Source organism: Liolophura sinensis, chromosome 10, assembly GCF_032854445.1.
Source record: "Liolophura sinensis isolate JHLJ2023 chromosome 10, CUHK_Ljap_v2, whole genome shotgun sequence".
Classification (NCBI taxonomy): Eukaryota; Metazoa; Mollusca; class Polyplacophora; order Chitonida; family Chitonidae; genus Liolophura; species Liolophura sinensis.
This window is the reverse complement of record NC_088304.1, coordinates 22,091,549-22,112,227: the sequence shown is the minus strand read 5'-3', so window position 1 is coordinate 22,112,227 and position 20,679 is coordinate 22,091,549. Positions and strand designations below refer to the sequence as shown.

The 20,679-nt window shown below is 40.0% G+C and overlaps 2 protein-coding genes across 3 annotated transcripts in view; both read right to left on the bottom strand.

The window, feature by feature from the left end:
* Positions 1–18,711, bottom strand: part of LOC135476460 (uncharacterized) — a 41,333-nt gene extending 22,622 nt beyond the window's left edge. The window contains exon 1 of the mRNA XM_064756490.1: positions 17,905–18,711. Within this exon, the coding sequence (XP_064612560.1) occupies positions 17,905–18,001 (97 nt within the window). The 5' untranslated portion in view covers positions 18,002–18,711. The remainder of the gene's footprint in view (positions 1–17,904) is intronic.
* The window catches only part of LOC135476539 (uncharacterized), a 324,624-nt gene that overhangs the window by 256,666 nt on the left and 47,279 nt on the right, over positions 1–20,679 (bottom strand). The gene's annotated exons all lie outside the window — the stretch shown is intronic.

Below are 20,679 nucleotides of genomic sequence, written 5' to 3'. Positions count from 1 at the left end.
TTCAGGAAGATAACGACGATGATGTGGGAATCCACGGTTCGAATCCAACTTTTGCCGACTTCAGAAAGCAAATTACAACATATTGTCCTGTATTCTTCCTGAAACTATTTAATAATACACCATTTTATAATCCCATGTCATCGTTAATCTACATAAATCCGAAACTTATTTGGACAAGCATCCCAATTAATCCGTTTAATTTAAGTTAGATTACAACGTTACACCACATGCACACCAACTTGACCAGTGTCGAACCATGAACTTCAGTAAAAAAAAGATAACGAAAATAATACAGACCATAGAAGAAAACAAGAAAATACAAACGCATGGTATACTCAATTCCAATACCGGTGGCCTTTTCCACAAAGCGTATGTAACTTTACAACAGGCGCAACAGCTATGGCAACATATCACTTCCATAAGCGTTACTATGACAGGTTGCGCAAATCTGTGCACGCTTCGCAGGTCTTCGTGTTTACTTTGCTGGTATATGGCACGAAGCTTCCTTCGTGACTGTATAGTAACAGTTAATGCTGACATCGATCATACAAGAAAACGACATTCCACGAGTAAGTCATCGTCAAGCTAACCGCCGTCATTACAATGTATCGCTGAATAATGGTTCCGTCAGAGTTTTCAGTTACACAAAATTGTGTAATACCGTCTAGTATCATCAATGGATCGGCGAATTCAATCCAAGAAGCTAGCTGCATACATTGGCTAACAAAACAGCAGCAATATTAGTCCCGCTATTGGCTGGCTCTGTTTCCAAGATTCAATCTTCACGCGTGCTTTGCGTGTAGAAAAAATAGCCTCTTTATGCTCATCGATGCTATAATTATTTGGTTAATGCTAATGTAAACGCAAATGGTGGTTAGGCCTATATGCCATTGCTGAGATATTCAAAATCGATACAACATTTTTTTTCTCAGAATTCTAAACCGGTCACGTATCGACGCCAACAGACTGAATAGAGTTAAGTTGAAAGGCATGGAATTTGAAATGATTAAGAGAGGGAAATCACGCCATGTTCTGGCGCGACTAACATAAGCCCATAATGTGTTAGATAGGATGAGACCGTTTGATATGGAAATGGATTTTAGAAATCAAGCCTTTACGGAACCTAAACTTTAAAAGGGAATTTGAAGGGTAAGGAACCTAAAACTTTGGCACTGTGGAAGGCTTTTAAGGTTTAGCTTTATAAATAAGGCGCATTTCAGCTGAAGCGACCGTTCATCGAAACCCACGCGGGGCTGAGCGACCGAAGTGTGTCTTTTAGGAAAAAAGGCGTTTTCTTTACAGACATCACTTCTAAATACAATACCTTTCATGGACAGCTGCTTACAGCGATGATTTTGATAACAAGTCCACATTGTATGCACGGTTCAAATCCAAGTAGGCTCGTGTCTGCGACTTGATATGGTCAACAACTTTGGTACCTTAATGATCTGGTGCTCAGCGCAAAAGGGTTATCCAAGTACGCATTGGCTAGGCATCAAAACTGATGTCTATATGGCCTTCCACTGAGATAACATTGGCATCGGAATCTTTCCGTTACCAGGAGACCCGGGCGTAAAATGAAGGATGAAATGTTCAAATATGCCAAAGAATTAAAGAAAATGGTTTTATACGCCATGTCTTTGGTTGAAGGTAAATTGTAATGGAATATCGCAATTGTTTGTCAATGAAACTTCACACTGAGACAGGGTTGTGGTATTATCCATGGTGTGTTAGGTTCCATGTTACAATGGCGCTGTGCTAAAGGCACACATACCCATACAAGCCTCTACATACCCATATACAAATTTTACACGAGAGCGCCAGTCTAGAAATACACATGCAAATACCACATAGTTACCAGTCTCGAAATACACATACAAGCATTACATAGGGACAATCATCTAGAAATACACAAACAAACATTTCATAAGGACAACCATCTAGAAATACACTCACAAATATCACATAGTTACCAGTCTGGAAATACGCATACAAGCATTACACAGGGACAATGACGTAGAGATGTACGTGCCAATAAATCAAAAAGACATCTTTGCAACAGTATTTGTTGCGTATAACCTAATGAAAGGGCGCACTACGGGTAAAATGCTGAAACCGTAAATGTATTGACCAAGTTCAAAAGATTCAACGTATTTGTGTGAGTTTGAGGCATGATCCAAGTCAGCCACCTTGGTGGGGGATAATTTATTTTGTTTTAGTCTCCCATAGCCTGGTTACATAATCATGACCACCATTGTTTTCTTATTAATAGCTTATACAGTTTTAGTGCTTAAATCCTTATTCGTGATGGCCCCACCCATGCATGGGTTTCTTAAAGGTTAGGAACTCGTATAGGGCTATTAGACTGCGAGATTGTTGCAGTCAGTCTTAAGTCAGTCTTAATAAGAAACCGTCTAACGGGTGCTGTAAACGTTTCTTTCTTTATTTTTGCTTAAATATAGAATCAAAATGCCGTTCGTGAGTAGAACCAGAATTAGCCAAATAGTATAAATTGCATAGCTTGCAAAACATGAATTTCTTCCCGGGCTGATGCTAAGTGCTTTACAAGTGAGCCGAAATATCGCATGCAGAAATACAGCATACCGCTATGTAGCATATGAAAACATAGAAATGTCGCATGGACAAATGCCGCATATCCAATTTCCCATGCTTAACTAGTATTCACTTGATTGGTGTGTCATATGGCCTATTCCAGAATACTTCATTTATACAAAGGAAGTCAGCATTATGGTGGGAGGAAACCAGGCAGAGTCCGGGGAAAGGCCATAAGCAGGTTGCATGAAAGACCTTCCCACGTAAGACCGGAGAATTTATTTATTTTATTGGTACTCAAGAATATTTCAGCATTATGGTGGGAGGTAACCGGGCAGAGCTGAACTTGAACCCACAGGCGACCGCACTGGCCAGATGATCCTGTGTCATTGCGCCCTGCTAGCGTGCTTAATCCACCGACCGGAGAGAGGGAGACGAGAATGCATGTATGCATACAAAGATTAAGCTTGGAGTTTAACGTCGTACTTAGCAATTTTCCAGTTACATAGTTATTTTTTAATAGGTAGGTATGTGTACGTATGTGTACTGTGTGTTCTTATAGAAGGGCGAGTCCATGCCGCCACAGAAGTATCATACCGAAAACACCAGACATGACACCTACCCTATCACAAAAAATACTGACACCAGGTCAACCAGTCAGTGCTGAGCACCAAACGAGGCCGCAACAAATAACATCTCTTAAGTCTTTGGTATAACACGACGCGGGTTTGATCCCAGTTGTGGTTCTGGTGTCTGAACGAAGGCAAAAACAGGTACGTGTGTTAGGCTTAACTGGCGCATGCAGGTATAGTGAAGGACTGGAGGAATTCCCTACGCATGTAGTTTTAAACACTAGCGCCAAACCCTTCTTAGCCCACGGGCTGTATTACAAGATATCGTGATCGTTAATTAGGAGTATGTGGTGACCCACATCAGTTAAGATCTCATGTCTGCGGTGTTATCTCCCGACCCTTGGCGATGAGGCGACCAGACGAGGTTGTTAGACACTTTATGACTTAATTGTTCTCAGGATAACGGTTTTTCTGGGGGCATGGGTGCGGCGTGCCGGGATGACTGGTAACAGAAAAGGGGGCCTGTGACTCAGGGTAACCCAAGTAAGAATGGATAATAAATGCCACAATGGAAGGCGTTGTTCATGTCTTCGCACGGACCTTCATAACTTATGAAGACTACATTTTCTGAACTCTTAAATAACAATGCCTTGAGGAACGCCAACTACAACGGTTTTAGGGAGAATAATTGCCATGCCATCCGCCTACAAGGACTATTTTGGGAAGCATGTAAATGGTCCGCTATCACAGTGACAAATAACCGGACAGAGCATCGGAAAGAAAGGTGTGGCTACAGTGCAACGCTGTGTTATAAGGAATTGTTACATTTTATGATTACTGGACAGGATAACCGTTTTGCGAAATCTTAAAAATTTTGCTAACTTACTTAAAAGTTCAACAAGTCACTCCATCATCAACTTAGATATCTTCCAGGCTTACCTACAGTGAGGAAACTGATTAAGGAAATAGAGCTAAAGAATTGATCTCTTGAATTGTTCATTGAATTTGTTCAGCTGGTTTACGACATGGACCTTTAGTTAAGTCACCACACAATTGAAATTCTCGTTATAGCCTCTCTACTGGATACAAATTGGCACAAGACTATGCCAAATTTAGTATGAGCATTAATGAAAAAACTTGTTCACTCAAACTAATGGTAGCTAACTGAAAAGAAATGTTTTGCAGAAAATATTCACTTAAATTGCACGTATTACTTTTTTTATTTCTGATAAATAGAAAACTAATATAAAATAATTAAACTGACATAAAATACAACAAATAGCTGACGTGCCATTGGTTTCACGGTTTACAGCGTTAGGGGATGTATATTCATCGTGTTGAACTAGATTGCCACGTTGGATGAGTGAACAGTTGCACACGAAGAATATCTTAAATACGTACACGTATGTTTTAGTGAACACATACATACAAGTATAGTACGATTTGACTTATTTATTTATATATTTGACCGGTGTTTTAAGCCGCACTCAAGAATATTTTACTTGTACGACGGCAACCAGCATTACGGTGGGACGAAACCGGGCAGAGGTCGGAGGAAACCCATGACCATCCGCAGGTTCCTGGCAGATCACACGATTTGAATAACGATTTGAATAACCTTTTCACTTGTACTGATACGGGTCAACCAGTCGTTACACTCTCCCTTTAATGCTGAACGTCAAAGCGAGGAAGTTGCAACTTCTTTTATAAAGTCTTAAGTGTGACTCGACCCAAGACTGATCCTGGAACTACCGCCCCAGCAGCGGACGCTCTACAAACTGTGCTACTGGGTGGGTCGATATGGTTGAAATAGTGCCAATGTGTCGTTACAGCCAAACCAGCCATTTATCCTTGGAGGTACAATATTAGAGAAGAACCCACAAATCCCATCTGTGTAGAAGAATCCACAAATCCCATCCGTGTAGAAGAATCCACAAATCCCATCCGTGTGTTTCACGGTCGTAAGAGTAGATCACCTAAAAAGATCATCTTATTCACCTAAATATTAACCCTGTCAATGTAGAGTGACGTACAAACAGAGTGTCATGAATCGGACCCTGAGGAAGTAACCTGGCTATTTCGTAATGAATAGAGATCTAAATTTCGATGTATCTGGAGACCAGAAGTTCGATAGGTTAAATACTTTCACGTTGAACATTAGAAAACACCGTTCATATACTGCGAGAGTACGCAGAGGACAATCGCGTCATGATCTGATTGGCAGAGTGCGTTCAGAACTGTTGTAAGAGGGCTAACGTGTCGCATACCCGAAGGTGGTTCAACTGATATCTATGTTTGATACAGTTTGATAGCTATAAAGTTTGAAATAATTAAAATAACACCTTATGTGGGTCACAGACGCCGCTTGTGGAGCTTTTTGGCTAAGCTTCGGCATGCACGCCAAGTGCTCCATGAATTGTAAGGCAGAACTGAACGCCCCGATGGTTTTCCTCAGTACAATGTTCATGCGATACCTTAGTAACAAGGCGGCTACCCAGTCTTGATTTCAGTCGTATGATCAACATATCGTCAAGTAGACCGGGTTTCAGTCTGTGTTATCGAGATGACGTTGTGCCTTGACACTGATAATCAAATGACATGATCCCAAAATTATACATTCTAATGTTGTGTAACATTAAAATTTCATTGTTGGGTCTTAAATCTATTAGCAGAGTTTGGCTGTTTTATCAACCACCGAGACGAACGCTCTAATGAAGATGGACCATACAAATCAAAAACTAATATACATCGCACATGATCTGAATGTTATAGTATGACTAACAGCATAAACCTAGGTAGTACAGATTTTTGCACAAGATTAAAAGAAACGGTTATCACACAAACCTTAAAAGCAAAGCTATCTTCAATTTACACACATATGTTCAACAACCTTTGTTTACCTTCCTCTTCAAAAAATCTAAGAAATTAAAATATAACAGGTTTTCACCATTAACCTTTAATACAGCATATCTTTAACGCGTCAGTCAAAGTACCCTGTTGCTGATAATTTTTACAACACTTCAGCATGCAACTATTGTCTAGACTTAAACTACATCTAGACGTGTAATGTTACCTGCTGAAAAACTCGGCGGTGCACGTTACAAGTGCAAATCATCATCAAAGCAATTAGACCTGGCTGTGTTTTGGAAATCAAAATGTTCTTTACCATGACGACAAATAGACAAGACGTTGGCGTCTACTATTCAATGGAGGTGACTTCCACCGCTGATAAATTGTTTTCGATTAAATATCTTTTCATGGGTAGTAAAATGCCGACAGGTTCTGTATATGGCGTGTACATATCCCGCCTTGCAGCATTTGTTAAATTCTGTGTGATGTGCGACGATTTCCATCAACGGCCCAAGTTATCACTGCAAACACTAATGTGTCAAGGTTATTCCATCGAACGAATCGAATTTTGAATCTTTGTATGAATACGTCTTAATTTTGTACTTTTATATTTTTATTTATTTATTTATCTATTTATATACTTCCTTAGTTCTTAGTTGGATTATGTTGAACGTTGATGTTTTGGGAATTATCTTTGCAATTATTGACCTAGGACGTCAATTTTGGTTGACGGCAAGTATACGAATGTTTCTTGACGGCTAGAGGCAAAAAGGGCTATATTTGCATGTCGTTCGTTGAAACAGAGTGTACAAATGCAATTTTATGACAAACCTTAAATTAACATGACGCATATCATATTTAATGAGTGTGTTGAATCAAATTTATCTTATCAAGATGATATTTCTGCTGTATAGCACTGAGCAACTGATTGACAGCTGCACAGATAAATTAGAGTGGTCAATGACTAAGAAACAGATGCCTCCCAAACTCGACGTCGCCATTTGGTTGCGCACTGGAATTATGAAAAACAAATATTGAGTTAGCTAATAATCGAGTAGCGTGGATAAAATGACGAGTGTTCCAGTTAGCGATGTATTAGAGAGGCAAACAGAGCTGCAGTAATTGAGTCGCCGAGGAAGCGGAGCCAGAGCAGCGTATTTGGTCAGCGATTGGGTGCAACGAGGCCTCTGGGCCTCGACAAGACGCCAGTTCCAACAACTACAGATGACTTTCTTTGAAGACTTCACGTTACACTCTGTCTACCAATCGTCGTAATCAGGGGTAAATTGTCCCGGAAATCCGACTTGATCTCCGGCAGACTACCTACCCTGAGCATAAGTACGTAACAATTAGTGGCAGGGACAATTCTTTTCGCCAGTCGAGATCTCCTGGCAGACCCAACCAAATTTCTCTTGCAGTAACATCGCCCTGCAGGACATGAGCTGTCTCCGTACCAGAATCGTGGTGGCCAAGCAGAGAGGCCCACATTTTACCACTAGATATTTCACCATTCGACAAGCGCAGCCATTTACCATGTCTAACTATTCACCAAATCCATCATTTTTACCAAATATGAGCCTTTAAGATTTCTAACTACTTACAATCTCTAACAACTCACAATGTCTAACAACTTACCCAGTTTAATGCAATACCAAGGGTAACTGTTTACCATTCCATAAAGTTACCTAGTATAATGAAGTTTTATTCATTATAACCTGTTTACCAAGTCTACCCCTATAATAAGTCTAACAATTTATCACGTCTAATCCTTTTGCCGATTATAATCATTATAAATTCTATCTGCTAACCAAGTTAAAGCATAACTCAATCAAAAAAAAGGTTACTTATTAGAATTTCGTTCATACCATAATGGAGTTTCATTTATATAACTGCTGTTAATGACGCTACCTGACTGCCCCAATCCGGTTTGGATATTGCCTATTGTTGAGAATGACATGGTCAAGTATTTGTACCAGATGTGTACCAAATATAACTATAAATGTACCCACACAATCTTAAATTAGGATTTCGCAGATGGCAAATCAATATGCGATTTATTTCAATTGAACATTGCCAAATCTTGAACCAGACGATACGGATACATCAGTCATTTTTATGCAAGATTTTGTGGAGCTGGGTACAACGCCTGGCCATGATCTTGACCATAGCATAGTCCTGTCATAGTTTCTGGCCGCTGGGCATTGTTTTTTATCTGTTATGGTAAGTCCTGACCGCCTATGCCAGAGTGAAGGCTTGGTGGAACTCCCAAGAGCTATAGTCTAGAACAACACCGCTTGCTGACACGACAAATATTTGCTCTATAAACGGTTTCCTTGGTTTTTCGCGACCGTCCAGCACGAGAGTGTTCAGAGTGGCGTTAGTTCGACCAGTATGCAAATATAGATCTCACGAGATCACCTGGCAACCAAATACGATAGAACCGAGAGTGTGCCCGGTTATCCTCGTGGAAGCAGAAAGCTTTTTGTCCCGCAAACGAGATTGGACACTTAGCAACTGACTCAATAAACCAAAAAGAGTGCCCGGCCATAAAAGGGTAATCAGCCATCGATAGCTGTACAATAATCTATATTCACACCAAACGGAAGTCGATCTGTCACGCCAAGTGGCATGTGACACCGTTTCCACCTATCATGATGGCTATCGGTGTGTCGTAGCTTACACCAGGGAATATGACAGCCTTGGACCTTCGGACAGTGACGCACAGATTCTATATGCACATGTAAATTCGCTTAGACCCTTTTGCATATATTTAACAGTCTACCATGGAAAATTGAAAGTGCATGTGTTGGGCCGCTTTCTTTGTATGATTTCGTCTATAAAACAGGGTCTTAACGTCCAAAGTTAAGCCACTGGAAATCCGAAAAATACGGAGTTACTTGTATCTATTGTCCATTTCTACTTTTGTGATAACGTTATGTATACAGCTGGTTAAACACCACAAACTATTGCTAGAGAACACTGATCAATTGTGCTTGGACTGGATTTGCCACTGGGCGTAAAAAACAGATCCATAGGATGAGTCAGCGAAAACTGAGCACAACGACATAAATCTAGGGGTCAAATCAGACATTCGTATACCAGAGGTCAAGCCAATTGGGCGGTCCGAGTCAATAATCACAAATCCAATCCACGAAACAACGTTCAACAAAAATTTAAGAAAGCTTCCATTTAAAGAGAAGCACTCAACAGTTGGAAAGCCGAAAGGAATGTTCTAGGCAACTGAGTGAAATCAGTATCCAAATCGTATGCCATGCTAGTTTATAAGTTTTCGATAGTCAAAATATCTGGGAATATTTAACTTTGTGTTAATTAGCCCACACTTGAGTAAAACGACACACCACTCTGTCCAATCAAAGCAGGCCTTTGATGCTCTTAACGATTGATAAAGCCCCTTGTTCTTTTTTCTGCACGCGCACTTTGTTTACATTACACTTTCGGTTGGTCATTTTACCGATATCGTCCGTATCATAATCTAAGTGATTTCTTTTCTTTGCCATTCGGTGACCCGGATGGATATTAAACAACCTTCATAATGGGATAATTTATCTTGTGTGCGAGACTTTGCTGTAGAAAGATCCAAGCACTAATTAGACAAAGCCACTTTTCACCTATCTTTGTATTCGGAGATGCAGGCACGGTTGAAAGTGTTATATTATTAGATAAATCATTTATAGTGAGAGGGGAAAAGGAACCAAAATAATCAGTTAAATGTCAGCTTTCGTCCAAGACAGTGTTGCGAAGCCAATTCTCAGTTCAACTGGTATTTGGCATCTGAGTTATCTAAACATCTAATATATCAGTTTAACTCTTAGCGATCCTGTATATGTGCATATCAAATATCGTACATGGACATATGGTTGTCTAGCTGTATACCTGAGTTGGCGTATAATTGTCTGGCTGTATACCAGAGTTGTTATATAGTTGTCTAGCAGTTTACCTGAGTTCTTGCATAGCTGTTTAGCTGAGTCGATGAACAGATGTCTAGCTGTATATCTGACTTGCTATTTAGTTGTCTAACTGTAATACATCTGCTGGTATTTATCTGTACGCCTGAGTTGTTCTACAGCTAGCTGAGTCTTGCTGAGTTGTTGTACCGCTGTCTAGCTATATACCTGAGCTCTTATATAGCTGTCTGGCTTTATACCTGACTTGGTGTATAGCTGTCTAGCTGTGTACCTTAGTTGTTGTATAGCTGTTTACCTGAGTTGCAGTATAGCTGTATAATCGAATTTTTGCATAGCTGTCAATGACTCACTATGTCCCAGTATACTTGATTTCCGCGGTCGCCATATAACTGGTTATATACTTGTGTCGTACAGAGTACAACTTTATCATCACAAAGTCTACGGCCTACAGCTAGCTATGCACACGATTGGGGTCTACATGAGACACGTGCGCTTAACAACTCTAAAAAAAACCATATGGTTTGAAACTTCCGAAAAAAAAATAAATTATTTATTTCGGACGACCTTTAGTCGATACGGACACCGTATATATGGACTCTGAAACATTTCTTAGTGTGAAGCTAAGCGAATCTCCGTCGATAGAGGGAACCTGTAGCTCCGTGGATATCCGACGCCGTCTCTAACATTCCAAACTGACAGGTGAAAGTCGGTTTAGTTTAAATCCTTGAATTGGACGTCGATCCGAGGCCAGTGTAGTGTCGGGCGCAAAACTGACATAAACGTCAGGTATACGTCAGGTACCCTAAAGAGCTACCCCCAACACAGATGCCCCCGAGATGACCTGCTGCACACCTGACTGACAGAATTATCAGGGTTATGTGTGCCACCGAGAGTAATAGGACCAGTTACAATATCGGGCTGCATCATCGCCTTTTGAATTATGAACCATAAAACTACATATTTGACTGAGAACAAACGATTAGTACAAGACTGACTACCCAGCTAGGCACACAGCTTGTATGATAGCATCGATCGGTTAGTGAGTTTATTACGTGCCGGATATAGATAGTTAAACATGAATACCGATTTAAAAGGTGTTCATGGTATAGCACGTTGTGGAGGTTGGGTAGCGTTTCCTAGATAAAAGTCAACATCTCCACATCAAAAGGAGGCGCAGTGCTCACCAGGCTGTATAGAGAGTGCGACCGCTGTAGCCATATTGTCAACAGATTACTTACAGCTGTTGGGCTCCGGGTCGTGAGCCTGCGATTGAACTAGAGCCGGCTCAATGGACCCTTCATTTCGACTGTAACAGCTCTGTTTGACTTCAACACACCGATAAATACACAAAGCTTAAAAGGATAGCGCTTCACTCTAAGTACCATTGTAGTACTGACATTCCAAGGGTCTTAAACACTGATGTTTAATGCGATGAGACATTCACAAATCTTCAGGTGTACTATAGGACAAGATAGTCACTCGTACAAGGCGCATTTTAAATCGCTGTATGGCTTAGTCATTATAAGCGAAAATGCGTTCAAATGACATTGAGTGGAGAGATTTCACTGATGCATCTAAAACGATACGAGTTGTTATTCTCGTGTTAGTTTGCGGGGTGGTTTTAGAGGCATTGATGTGTAACCTCCAATTGTTTACCTACATTGACCTTCATTATTTGTTAATACAACTAAGAAATAAAGACATACTAAAGCCGAAAAAAGGAAATTACAACCGTGCAAAACTTGGAAAACAATTGTTTATAGACCAGTAAGTATGCGAAAAAAAAATCACATTATTGGTAAGAGGTTGACTTTGGATCCACAAAAATGTAAGACGAACAAGTAACGGCTTGTCATAGTAGAATCAATATTTACAAGTAAAGCCAAGAATTAAAAAGACATATTTGATTGGTTTTGGAGTAGGAGGTCTTCACACATCGTAAAATCATTAGTGTTAGTTGTACAGGGAAAAGGAATAAATCTTTATTAGCATTTGAAATCACATTAAATCACGTCAGATAAAATACTATTGTTTTTTTTCCTCAAATCGCCAAGTATTATCGATACATAACATGAGACTGATCGCCACCCTATGAGATCAACACAGTATCTTGAGTAACTCTAAACTCTAGTGGCGTCTAATAAACTGCAACTAACATCACTGCAATTGTATTACCTAATTCCACTAATAAGGCCGTTGTGCTTGAGTGGGGGGGGAGGATGATAAGAGGCCGTGTTTCACCGGTTACGTCTTACCATTTTGTAATGGTAAGTCTTGTGCAGAATATGAAGTAGTCTGCTATATCATCAAACATCAAAGATTTTTTTAATTAGTGGTGTTTTCATTCGTACTCAAGAATTCGTTTAACTAAAAAGACCGCGGCAGAGCAGAGTGGGATCCGCAGGAAAAGGACAACCTCGACAGTTTTCCACGCAAATTTTAAATGCCCCTTACACATAGATGGCGCAATGGCCGAAGTTAGTTCTATGGGTAGAGGAAACGGAAGGGTAAACCCCACATTGAGCATACTGAAGACTTAATAGTAAATATTTTATTTGGGAAGAGAAGACCTTATGGGTGTTTTAACTATAAATTGCAAAAAATGGTTATATAAGTTATCCTGTTCCAAAGCAAAGTTCCGTAGTCATATTTTGTTATGGTTATAATTCCAAGACAGAAAATGAAAATACATTTTAAAATGTTATTCGCGTTGTGAATGGTCAAAGAGTCGACGACATGGGTGCCAGGGTTGCTCCTGGCTTTAATCCTGTTGTAGCGGGTAATAACGCACCATTTCAGTCTCAAATCTTCCTGAAATTAATTGTGCTACGTACATCAAAATTTTGAGAATCGATCTTGTTGAGTTAAACATTTACAGTGTGATTATTTAACAGGTATTATAATCATTCAGGACATAAAGAGCGTAACTCGTCACGGTTAGCTGACGACAGTTACACACTGTTTGCGTGCTGCTCAAGTTAAATACGTCAATTAACGCTGTCAGACATAGCGCACATACGGCGCACGGAATTACATCCTTGTAATTGCTTATTTAGAGATGCACATGGGATTGTTTTAAATAGCATGTTATCCATCAATCGTCAGACGTAATGGAGCATAAGCACAGTTTGTCGCCCTCGAGCTGTCATTAAGGTATTACGTGACTCGTGTTTGTACTCCACTTGGTATAAAGTTAACACAACGAAAAATTCGTCAACAACGATGTAATATCATATCACATAATTTCTGTCTGATTGCTATTTTCAAGGATTCGTCCTCAGCTTTGATTCAAGCGGTTTTCGAGGTACCTAGCGGGACGGGGTTTACTTCGGTCATTCCAGTTTCATTCATCCATAAAGTCTTTATATACACTGATGAAATAAATCGATTAATATTCTAAATTTTCTGTTAAACATTTATGTTAATTGTCGTAAGTATCGAATGTGAAGATACGTTTCCGAGTGTGATGCAAGAAGGTCACATCTGATGTTCCATGACAGCCAAAGCAGTTCCAACTAATGCTGACGTTTTTTTTTCTCTGTCATATTTGGCTTTGGTATACCGAATCTGGTATTTAGGTTGGACATTTTTTTCGCGGTGTGAATTGTTTGACACCGCAGAAGATTCGTTTGATTCAAAGAACGATTCTTTGCATTCGATGAAATCTAATCACCTTTTTTCATTGTATCAGTATGCATTTATAAACTTTGCTTGAACCGACATATTTTTGAGGTGGACTTATTATTTGCAGGGGCCTCCGTGGCTCAGTTGGTTAGCGCGCTAGCGTAACGAAATGACCTAGGAGTCTCTCACCAATGCATTGGCTGTGAGTTCAAGTGCAGCTCATGCTGGTTTCCTCTCCGTCCGTACGTTGGAGGATTTGACAGCAACCTGTGGATGGTCGTGGGTTTTCCCAGGGCGCTATCCGGTTTCTACCCACCATAATGCTGGCCGCCGCCGTATGTGTGGGATTTTCTTCAGAACGGCGTAAAACAACAATGAAATAAGTAAATAAGTATTTTTTGTACAAGAAAAAAGCACGAAATGCTTAACTGATTGATAGATTACCGTGCAAACCCCAAAGACCAATGCGCGGACAACCCTCCGAGTTCTGCGACATGAGGCAAACTAAATGTCCTTGAAGTGTTGAAATGTTCTTTCCTTGAAGCTTTTTTTCACCTGCTTCAGATGATTTCCACAATTGTTGTCTAACGACACACTCAGTTAATATTATGGGCGGAGATCTTTTCGGATGTGGCAAAGAATTAAGAGTTGTTTAAGACAAACAAAACAGAATCTGGGAAACTGATTTACACACAAGATTTTAAAGCCACACAAATGTCGGTAATATGAATATTGTCCATATATATATATATATATATATATATATATATATATATATATATATATATATATATATATATATTTATATACCCTGCTTACATGCACATACACAACTCTTACAGATACAAAAACAGTTTCTTCACCGCGCTTTTCACACAGGCAACTCCACACTGTTATCGCCGTTATAAATTCATTTGTTTTATACACACATACATGAGTTTGTATAGGCAGTAATTTGTATCATTCAGGCTAGATTCAGGCTACATCTAGATGAATGCACCTTTCAGTTGATGAACAGTTCGCGTGTCCAGGGTAAAATACGTGCCCCGAGGGGCCAGACGGAGAGAACAGAAAAGGCTTTAACACAATATAACAGAAGACAGGTACTTGCTTTCACAGGGGTCCACGCTCGTTAACAGTTCAAAGTGGCATTCTGCATGAGACGTGATCACGTGAGGACTGAGTGTAAGAAATCCATACAAAGATTTGTTGAATAGATTCAAACTTATTTCTTTCCTACCTTTACATGCTTGTACGCCTCTTTTTTTTGAAACGAAGTACAAAAAGCGCGCACAAACCAATGGCTGCTTAGCCCACCGTCAACATGCACTGACGATCTTACTATATATACTACAAACTACATACATCATATCTGTATACATTCTGCTGTACTATGTGTATAAAAGCTGAGCCAGGAAGACATCACGCGTGTATTTATGTAATACAGTGTTTGTGAGAGTTAATCTAAGCTTTATAGAGCCTCACTGGTATTATAGTCAATAGCCACTTTGAGTGCTTTGTACTCAGTTAACCTGTATTTTACATATGACGACGGAGTAGTCAGCTCAAACCGTGCGATGTAACCCAAACGTCACAAATAAAGATAACTTATAGGTTGTCAACGTCTAGGCACTAACATTGTCTGTTTGTTGATACAGCGGATAATCCACGTGATAAATACAACTTATGTAGAATTCAACTGAAGCTTATGCGAATTCAACTAATAAAACCATATCCAAATAGGAACTTCTCGTTTCATCATCCTTCATGAGAGGATCAACCCTACAGACATTCAGTGGCGATCCTAACATTATCCATGGCCAATAAGGTTCTGCGTAGGACGCCATATTTCATTTTTTGTATTTGGTTGGTGTGCTCAAGATAAAGAAGAGTTAAAGTCAGGACGCAAAGACAGCTTTTGTAAAACAAACAGGACGTTCTATATTTTTATCCTATAATTGATTTGTATCTTTCTATATTGTATAGAAAGTTACCTTAAATAGCTTAAAATATCCATGACTTTGTGACATATAAATCAAAAGAAATATACCCGTAAATATTGTCTACCACCAAAACGTGAGGCAAGACAACAGCACAAGTCGAGCTATAGGTATACCTGTAAGCATGGCAGCTAGGCACAGCTATAGAGGTCATGCACAATTGACATTCCGTTAATCATTAGTATATCGTGTGCTAATCGCAACAAAAAAATGGACAATTAATATCAAGAATGTCTACATTTACCTCCATTACAACATTTTAAACAGACTTTTCAAAATAAACAAACGCGATGTCAAAAAACCATGATATCGAGACTGGCTGTCATCGTGAATATAATTTCCAATATGGCATGCGTAGGAAACATAAATTGTGAATCAATTCAAAATAGGTTTTGCTCATTAACAACATCAAGTTCCAATTAAAAATATGAATGGTTTTCAGCTGAGATGAATTGAAACGTTTTGTATGTGGAACTGGGATGACAACAGCTTTCAGACACCACATGTCGTCTCATGCAATGAGAACCATCTAGCTTGGATACCTTCTAGTAGATGATCTATAACTAGGTTGCATTCTAGAACTAATAGTATTACAGAAATCTAAGACGGTACATGTCAATATTAAAGTCCAAGTTTCCAGTGCTGTAAATCTATTCCACTAACAGTGAGCCATATGTTTAGTCAGGTCGTGTCTCAGTGTATTTGAGACACCTTACTCTGACAAAGCAAATATGGAAGAGACAGAAAATAGGACAAAAATTGGAAATGAGACACTTTGACTTCAAATTCTGGCTAAATCTGTCCAGTGGACGCTATAATCGAATGTCTTCATGTTCCCTCCCCTCAACAGATACACACCACCACACTTATCTCTCTGGTGCCCTAACCTCCCATTCACTATAAGCTCGCCACATTGCCACTCCTTTAACACAATCACAGCCCCCCCCCCCCACTCTCGACTAACGCTTACGCTGCCCAGCTGTCTCATTCTCAACTCCATTTGACACACTGTTTATTGTCGTGAGGTAAACTTTTAAGGACACATAGCTGACGGTATATCTTCTGTCTCAGAGTCGAAACAGCGATATCCGTCGCTAGGTAACCACATCGTTAAAAAGAAATGCCTATAATTTCTTGTGCTAAAAGACATCTGGTTTTGATCGCAACAGTTCTTGGTTAGGAGCATGCATTTACTTCATGAAACCGGTTCAAATATCTGGAATTAGCGAATCACTGCACACGCTTCAGGACAAATTTTCACAAAAGCAGACAAATTAAATTCACATTCTTGGAGCTAGCCAAGCAAAAATACCATGACGATTAGAAGGGTAATTTGTTTATAATTAATTGACTTGTTTAATCATTATTATACTCGTATAATTATCATCGTAGCAGGGTAAGGTCTGGCAGCAACCTGTTGATGGTCGTGGGTTTCCCCACGGCTCTGTCCGGCTACCACCAACCATAATGCTGGCCGCCGTCAGGTAAGTGAAATATTCTTCAGCACGGCGTAAAAAATCAATCAAATAAATGAATAAATTTATTGTGTTATTTCATATAAATGAACAAATTTATTGTCTTATTTATTTATTTAATGAATGACAATACAGAAACTTATTTCATACAAAATACATGTTTAGATCTAACCATTTAGAGGCCTGTTGAGGGGAGTTTGGTCAAGTTTTCGGATTTCATACTAAAGTCTTTATGAAGTTACCTTAACATTTTTCTCACCTCAGACCATCCAACAAGATATATAAAAAAAAAAACACTTGAAATGAATTAGTACTGCTTTGTAAATACGTTGATTTGCATCACTGCGTTCCACCATGAAAAAAGAACTAGCTCAGATAGATATTTACTTAATATTATTTTTTATATTATTTTTTTCATCATTATTTGTAGGTCAAATAATTAAAATATAGGCCTTGTGTCCACTTGAAGCCTAGGTGTTCGTAGTGGAGTCAGATGCAGGTTAAATTTTCAATGCACAGCTTGAATAAAGCACTAGCCAAAAGTAAATTTTAAAGAACCAAAGGTTTGTTCCACTGGGTCTCCAAATACGAGTTAAAATTCACCTACGATCGTTACTGTTTCGGATAAGGATAATGCGTTGTTTTCAACCATTGAACTGCAGAAATTTTCAAGTCAACAACGCCTGCTTACCTGGTAGTAAGTCTATATAATAAGGCTATTTGCATACATGCAAACAGACACATCTTTGTCCCGCTAGTACAAACCGATTAACCTTACGGTGTGTGCAATGATTGTTTTGCACCACTGCATTCAGAATATTAAGAAAACCAGATGGTACAGGTAGATAAACATATAACAGTACACAGGTAAGTACAATGCTACGTTAAAGTGGGGGTTTCTCACCTGCCAAGTCCTCAGTCTTTTCCTCTTCTTCCTCCTGGGTGAAGACTGCCACCCAGCACCATGTCAGCACCAGCCACCGTAAATATCCCCTCCCCATTCTGCCACAGAATCAACCACAAGAATCTTTTCGTAGGACAAAATCTCCAGTAAAAAACAAAATCCAGAACACCTTTCGCGGGCCGCCTGCCGTCCTCTGTTTTCCCGTCCGAACTCCACGCGGTGCTTCAGACTGACGCTATGCTAACCTGATTCTCCGCGGCCGTGTCTCTGACCGCTCCCTCTGTCCTCAGCCAACCCAGCGTTCAGCTCTCGCACCACCCAAGCAGTGCGCCTGATGAAACCAGCGAGTGATCAGCAGTCCCGCCCTCGCCTTGCAGCCGCCTGATGGACAGCCAGAGAGAGTCCCAGCGAGCCGCAGGCTTGCGCCTTTAATCCACCGCTAATTTAACGGTAATTCACAGTGAATATGTTAGCAATGATACATGAATTAAAATACTGTCCCGATTTGTGGCGTTATCAGATTGTGATCAGCTCGGCCATGGGGCTCAAGCCAATGTCCCTGCAACCATCGTTAAGTCATCAGCGCCGTGGGTGCCGTGGGAGTCTGCAAAGTGCACCTTCCACAACGGCCGACTCATCTCCAGACGGAATACTGTCAATACCCAATACAACAACAAGGTACACACGTAAACCTTAAAAGCGTAGGCGCTATGCAGGTTACAGTAATATACTGACCTACTTGAAAAATTTCCTCGTCTGATCGGAGAGGGTGTTAAGCCTATATTTTAAAGTGCGCACCGCAATCGCTTACGTGCCGTCGCAGTCTTTGAATGCAGCTGTTCCAAGCACCGCCAGATTGGCTATAACGGGCTAGTCTTTTAAAGTCAATTTATTCAGCCACGTGTTTTCATCCTGCAATCTGGCAAAACTATTACTCTGAAGTGTTCCTGTTTTTTTCTCGATCAAGGTACAAACTTCCTTGAGTGAGCCGGCGTGTGTGTATACGTGTGAAGACTTAAAGCGTGCTTATACACTCCGGTGCTTACCCCTACACAGAGGCGCTTCTTAACTTTTCCCGGGGACTATTTCAGTAATCAATACGCTATAATATACCAGAGCACGGCAATAAACAGACTCGTCCTGCGAAGTTCAATTAAAATACAACAGGGGGTGAGGTAAGCTTACACCTATCCATACCTATCGATTTGTACCCACAGCTTATACCAGACGCGCCGAGCTGTCTTATTTCATTGGGATACTCTGATCATTTTTTTTTACCTAAATCCATCCTGGTTTAAGCTAAGGTGACGTGTAGTAGGCGCTGTGAGAGGCCGGCATCTATGGCGTAATGTCTGTGGCGTGAGTTTGTAAACTGTTTACAAAACCATCGGCGCTCTCATGGGATGTTCTTAGCTGGAGAGATACAAAATCTTCACACGCCAGATTGTGTCTTAAGTCAGGAAGACAGCCGATCTTTTATTATGCTGCTGCTAACAGCTGAAGATATACGTGGTATGATAAATTGACTGATTTAAAACCTCCTTTTATACTAGTTGAATAAAATTTATACATTGATGGATTGACTGATTGGTTGGCTGTTGGTTTGATTGATTGCTTGAATGATTATTTGAATGATTGCTTGTCTGATTGAATGATTAGTTGTTTGATTGGATTGATTGATTGATTGATTGATTGATTGATTGATCTGTTTTTGACTGTCATGATGAATGATGTCTGCGGTACGTTGTACGAAGTGAATTAAGTTCACTAAACCCTGCTGATGCTTTCCCGTATAACTGAAGGCTAAAAGCGAGAGCATATTTCTAAACAATGACATTGAATAAACCACACATATTCAGAATGTCAAACTAGCATTCTACCGATAAACCTAATCGTCTGTATAAAAGTGACAAATTCTTAAGTACAGCGTTAAACACCAACAAACAGTAAACGAAGACTACATGTTTGCTTCTGGATCAACATGGGTGGGTACAAATTCTGTTATCTCCAACTTAATTTTCTCTGCAGTCAGGCATTACTGGTAATACGCCGATAAAAGTCACCGATATGATAATGATATATCATGGAGGAAACGGTACGAAAGCGTTAAGCTAAAGCTGTTGACGGAAACAGCGTGAAACAACACGCCAAAGCTGGTGACGGAAACAGTATGCAAACACCACTCCAAAGCTGGTGACGGAAACAGTATGCAAACACCACGCTAAACCAAATCCCGGAAGAAGTAAGCAAAGAGCACTTCAGAGCTGGTGACGGAAACGCTATAGAAACACCACGCTAAAGCTGGTGCCGGAAACAGTATGGAAACACCACATTAATTCTAGTGGCGGAAACAGTGCAAACACACAACACTTAACTAGTGGAATCAGTATGAAAACACCACGGTACAGCTGGTTACAGAAACAGTATTAAAGTAACACACTAAACCAGCTGACGGAAGCATAATAAAATATCACACTAGCCTGTTGACTGTGAAGATATGAATACACCAAGCTAAACCTGGTGACGGTGAAAATATGAATACACCAAGCTAAACCTAGTGACGGTGAAAATATGAATACACCAAGTTAAACCTGGTGACGGTGAAAATATAAATACACCAAGTTAAACGTGGTGACGGTGAAAATATGAATACACCAAGCTAAACCTGGTGACGGTGAAAATATGAATACACCAAGTTAAACCTGGTGACGGTGAAAATATGAATACACCAAGTTAAACCTGGTGACGGTGAAAATATGAATACACGAAGCTAAA